This window comes from Phalacrocorax carbo, chromosome 12 (assembly GCF_963921805.1).
Source record: "Phalacrocorax carbo chromosome 12, bPhaCar2.1, whole genome shotgun sequence".
NCBI classification, from domain to species: domain Eukaryota; kingdom Metazoa; phylum Chordata; class Aves; order Suliformes; family Phalacrocoracidae; genus Phalacrocorax; species Phalacrocorax carbo.
In genome coordinates, this window is record NC_087524.1 from 20,785,262 (window position 1) to 20,790,623 (window position 5,362).

General features: G+C 60.3%; 1 protein-coding gene across 1 annotated transcript; it reads left to right on the plus strand.

Moving 5' to 3' along the window:
* The first annotated feature begins 336 nt into the window (after positions 1–336).
* FOXI2 (forkhead box I2) lies at positions 337–4,564 on the plus strand. Its single transcript, XM_064464514.1, has 3 exons — positions 337–939; positions 1,038–1,243; positions 2,607–4,564. Exons 1-2 carry the CDS (start codon positions 453–455, stop codon positions 1,232–1,234), a joined length of 684 nt encoding a protein of 227 aa, XP_064320584.1. The 5' UTR covers positions 337–452; the 3' UTR covers positions 1,235–1,243; positions 2,607–4,564.
* The last annotated feature ends 798 nt before the right edge of the window (positions 4,565–5,362 follow it).

Consider the following 5,362-nt stretch of genomic DNA (forward strand, 5'->3'; position numbering starts at 1 on the left):
TGTTGTGCCCCGGCCGGGGGCGGGGGGCGCAGCGGCGGTGTCGGAGGGCGGCTCCCGCCCCACTGCTCTTCCCCACCCCGCACCGCTCCCCCAGGGGGCATTTCCCGGGGGGGGGCCCGGCGATGCCCGCCCCGAGGCCCGGAGCCAACCCGCCGCGGGGCGCGCCGCTCCCGCCCCCGCCGAGCGGGGGGTGCCGGGGGGCCGGGCGGGCCGGGACGGGGCGGGGTGTCCCCCGGTGCCGGTGCCCTGCCCGCGGCGGCGGGGCGCGGAGGACACGCGTGGGGCGGGAGGGGGAGGGGGTGGGGGGGGGGGGGCGGCCGGGGTCGTCCCGCCCCGCTCCTCCGCCGTCGGGCGCGGAGCCGGGCGCGGAGCCGGGCCGGCCGGAGCCGCGGGGCGGTATTTAAGCGGGAGGGCGCGGAGCTGCGCGCCGCCGCCGGGGCCGGAGCCGGAGCATGCACGCCTTCGGGCCGCCCGCACCGCCGCCCCCGCACGCCCAGGAGCTGCTGGACGCGGCCGTGTGTCCCGGCATCTACCCGCCGAGCCGGCCCCTGCCCCAGCCCCAGCCTCCCCCCGCCGCCGCCAACCCCTACCTGTGGCTCGGCGGCCCCGCCGCGCCCTACCTGCCCGCCGCCCCCTTCCTGCCGCCGGGCTGCGCCCCCGCGCAGCGGCCGCCCGCGGGCGCGGAGCGGGGCTGGCCGCCCCCGCCGCCTCAGGAGGGCCCGCGCCCGGCGCGGCCTCCCTACTCCTACTCGGCGCTGATCGCCATGGCCATCCACAGCGCGCCGGGCCGCCGCCGCACCCTCAGCCAGATCTACCAGTACGTGGCCGAAAACTTCCCTTTTTACAAGAAAAGCAAAGCGGGCTGGCAGAACTCCATCCGCCACAACCTCTCCCTCAACGACTGCTTCAAGAAGGTCCCGCGGGACGAGGACGACCCGGGTAAGGGGCGCGTCCCCCCCCACCGCCCGCCGTCCACCCGCGTCTCCCCCCCCCCCACGGGCGGCGGCCAACGCGCGGGACCCTTCCTCTCTCCGCAGGCAAAGGCAACTACTGGACCCTCGACCCCAACTGCGAGAAAATGTTCGATAACGGCAATTTTAGGAGGAGGAGGAAGAGACGGGCGGAGGCCGGCGCGCCCGAGGGGGCCGGGGGGAGCGGCGGGGGTCCCGGCGCCGCTGCAGCTCCCCGGGGGCACCGAGATGCGCTAACGCACGAGAGAGGGATCTTTTTGTAACGCCTAAATGTACGTTTTTATACATCACCTATGAATAGAGAGGCGCCGGAGGAAGGGAGCGGGGCCGGGGAGGTGCTGGGAGCCGAGGGAAGCCGTCGGGGCTGGCCGCGGGTGCCGCTTTCCCTCCTTTTTTACCCTCTCCCTTCCCACCGAAACTTCGGAAGGGCTTTAATCCCCTGCCGTGTGGGTGTCCGGGGTGGTTTCCTCACCTTTGCACGGCCGAGAGCAAAGCAGAGCTTCCCCGCATCACCCCGGCCGTGCAGCCCAGAGACCCTCGCTGGAAGGAGGGCACCCACTGGCTGCGGCCCCCCGGGTGGGTATGGGGAGCTCGGTGCTGGGTTTGCAGCCCGGACGTTCCAGAGATGCCAGGAGGGAGCCTGGGGTGCAGGGGGACACAGAGGGGTGCCAGGAGGGAGCCTGGGGTGCAGGGGGACACAGAGGGGTGCCAGGAGGGAGCCTGGGGTGCAGGGGGACACAGAGGGGTGCCAGGAGGGAGCCTGGGGTGCAGGGGGTGCCAGAGGGGTGCCAGGAGGGAGCCTGGGGTGCAGGGGGTGCCAGAGGGGTGCCAGGAAGGAGCCTGGGGTGCAGGGGGGGACAGAGGGATGCCAGGAGGGAGCCTGGGGTGCAGGGAGGGACAGAGGGGTGCCAGGAGGGTGCCTGGGGTGCAGGGGGGGACAGAGGGATGCCAGGAGGGAGCCTGGGGTGCAGGGGGGGACAGAGGGGTGCCAGGAGGGTGCCTGGGGTGCAGGGAGGGACAGAGGGGTGCCAGGAGGGTGCCTGGGGTGCAGGGGGGGACAGAGGGGTGCCAGGAAGGAGCCTGGGGTGCAGGGGGGGACAGAGGGATGCCAGGAGGGAGCCTGGGGTGCAGGGGGGGACAGAGGGGTGCCAGGAAGGAGCCTGGGGTGCAGGGGGGGACAGAGGGATGCCAGGAGGGTGCCTGGGGTGCAGGGGGGGACAGAGGGATGCCAGGAGGGAGCCTGGGGTGCAGGGGGGGACAGAGGGATGCCAGGAGGGAGCCTGGGGTGCAGGGAGGGACAGAGGGGTGCCAGGAGGGTGCCTGGGGTGCAGGGAGGGACAGAGGGGTGCCAGGAGGGTGCCTGGGGTGCAGGGAGGGACAGAGGGATGCCAGGAGGGAGCCTGGGGTGCAGGGAGGGACAGAGGGGTGCCAGGAGGGTGCCTGGGGTGCAGGGAGGGACAGAGGGATGCCAGGAGGGAGCCTGGTTGTAGGGAGGGACAGAGGGATGTGTCATCACCCCCGGGCCTGGTGACTCCAGGGAGGACTGGGCTGTCGTGGGGGGCACCCAGCCCTGTCATCCTTTGCAGTGTTTCTAAATAAAACCTCTTCATTTGTTTTTTTTTGCAAACATAAAAGATCATCTTTGTGCCAGCCCGCGGAGCTGACGATAATTTGTACGAAGAATTTCAGATTTAATCGAGCGTCCAAAATTAAGCCGGATCCCTGCTGAGGAGCTCTTTTAATTGCTGGTTCTCCACTAACCACCTTGACGGTCGCTTGTGGGGAGCTGGTGGCCCGCAGTGCGGGTGTCCCGATGCAGCCCAGGCTCTGCCCCACAGTGCAGCAGCCCCCAGGTACCTGCTGGCTTCCCAGGGCACCTACTGCTGGAGGCTACCTTGGTAAAAACACTGCCGATTTACCCACGGCATCCACATGTACACACGGTTTCTGCATTTTTATTTTTTTTAATGAACCTTTGGGAAAACACTGCGTGGCACCGGTGGACTGCAGCCACAGCGGTTATGTTTCGGCATTTTATTAAATACTTAAGGGGGTTTTGGCCGCCCCAACTTGCTTATTAATACCTGGTGCCTGTTCCCTGCTTTTGCTTTCCAGTCACTTTTTGAAGGTCCTTGGGTTTGAAGAAAAGAAATTTTGAGCTATACGATTTGTTGCCTTGCCTTTCTGGCTCTCTGTCTCCTCCAGCCCACTCTTCCTCGCTTACAACAAAAGTACAGCTTTCTTAAATAAAAGCTAAAAATATTATTGTTGTTATTACAAGAAAACAACTCCGAACAGAAGCCTGTGTAGTGCAAACTTTTTGTGCATTATAATGGAGCCATAAAGCAAGTTTGACAAAAAAAGGCTAAATAAAACAAACTGGCTGAGAACCTAAAATGTGTTGGAGATGCGGGTCCCTGATGGAGGGGAAGAGTGCGCTGGACAAGTGGGTTTCCTGGCCCAAAATGTAATAAATAGTATGACAAAGTATCTGGTTTACAAATATCCAACTCTAGTAGACCTGGAGTGAAGGAAAGAGAAAACTAAACTTGTCAGCCAATAACCTGTGTCAGTTTATGTAGTCAAATTTCCTTTCCTATTAATTTCCTATTTGAAAAAAGCTTCATACAAGAAAAATTGCTATTCTGAAATGGCTTTTAAAATATTTCAGACATAATCTTTTCGCTCATGTTATTATTTTCCAAGGCTATCCAGTAAAAAGGCATTTAAATTTTAACTCCTGCTTCCTTTTTAAAGTGAGAAGAATCCTGTTCAAGGTTTCAAGCTCTTGTTTCAGCAGAGTGACCTTTAGCTACCACATTAAAGGGTGCAGGGAAAGTTAGTTTTGCAATGAGTTGCATTTTAAGCCCTGTTTTTTCCCAAGTGGCTGAGAGTTGTGGTGAGCGGGTCACGTAGAAAGTGAAGAGTGGAGGCGGCCTCTCTTACCAAAGAAAGAAAAAAGGGCTTGTTGATTCATTTCTTGGTGAGAATAGTTACGTGCTTCATTTGGTGCTCAAATTTTAAAAAGCTGCCTTTGGACTGTGAAATTCATTCGCCAAGGAGTGGGCGCACGCTTTCAGATAGGAAGGATGGAGAAACCCTTGCCTTGGCAGAGCTGGAGGACCCTTACTGAGACACAGTGAAGACACTGACCCCAGAGCTGGGAAAGAAATAATTTCACTCAACCCACATTTTCTTCTGCTTCAGGATACAAAGTTCTGGATCCAACCGTAGGGACTGAGCTCCGTATTTTCACCTCGGGACTGTTTGCCCTGGGACAGTGTGCCATTGCAGGACCCTGAAAAGGCAGCAAAACACAAAGAGGAGAACCCCGGGTGCTTCAGGCTGTCCCAGCGTGGTCTTCGTTAGCAGCTCGGCTGGGTCCTGTGCTGTGGAAGTCCACGGAGAGCTCGGCGAAAGGACCACGCCGCATTGCCAGAGCTTTTCTTCAGGGACTATTTAAGGTGATGATTCAATGTGTACAGGGAGGCCATCATTTGTATTTCACTGTGCTTCTGTTGTACTCTAATTCTATTTTTGTGTATTGGAAAGCAGAGGAGAATTTTTTTAAATAAATCAATCGAATTGGAGCAGAGACTTTGCAATTCCTGTAAGCAAAAACACTGTTTGAAGGAAGAACTGCATCAGGTAACGAGTCTCTGGGCTAAGTGGGAAGCTGCAGACTTTGGTGGAAAAGGGTGATGGGATGCTGGGATGGGATGCTGTGGTCCGTCCTTGCTTAGGGCCAGACTCCCGTGGAAGCCCAGGACTAGTCTCATCTAGTTCTTGGAGAACAAACTCTTGAGGCTGCCAAGCCACGGCTGCTGTACGGAGCCGTGACAGCCCCGGCGCCGAGCGGCGCGGTGGGACGCGGCGGGCTGCAGCCTCGCCGTTACGCCGCCCTGAGCCCCGCGCTCGTCCCCGCCGGGCACGGCTGGGGCAGGGCGAGGCGGGGAGATGCTGGAGGTTTAGGGTGAGTTCTTAGGGCGAGCAGGGAGCTGAGCTCTGAGCTACTGCTTTCCAGTCACCCCCTGTCCTTACCGCTGCCAGGAGGGGCTGGCTGCAGGGCGTCTTGAAGGGTATCGCAGGGGTCTTCGGCTTCACCGGCTGTCTAGAAACTGAACCGCAGTGGATTGATGGCTCCTCAGCCGTCTTTCCCATGCCTTTTATGAAACACTGCCAGCTGAGGCAGGTACCCTCTGCCTGCCCCTCACTGAATCATTTCTCCTTGCAGCCACTGGTACTGCTGCAAGGTTCAGATCTGAGTGTGGCAGAGGATATTTCAGGGAGTGTTTGCTTCCTGAGACCAGTTCTAAGCTCCCTCCCTAAGCTGTGGGGTGAGGTGGGCTCCTCTGGAAGGTGCCTGAGAAAAAAGGAGCCAACTCAGGAGC

Coding starts and splice junctions, on each gene's coding strand:
- FOXI2 (XM_064464514.1), top strand. CDS start 453: ATGCACGCCTTCGGGCCGCCCGCACCGCCGCCCCCGCACGCCCAGGAG. Junction 940..1,037: donor GCGGGACGAGGACGACCCGG/GTAAGGGGCGCG, acceptor CTCTCTCCGCAG/GCAAAGGCAACTACTGGACC.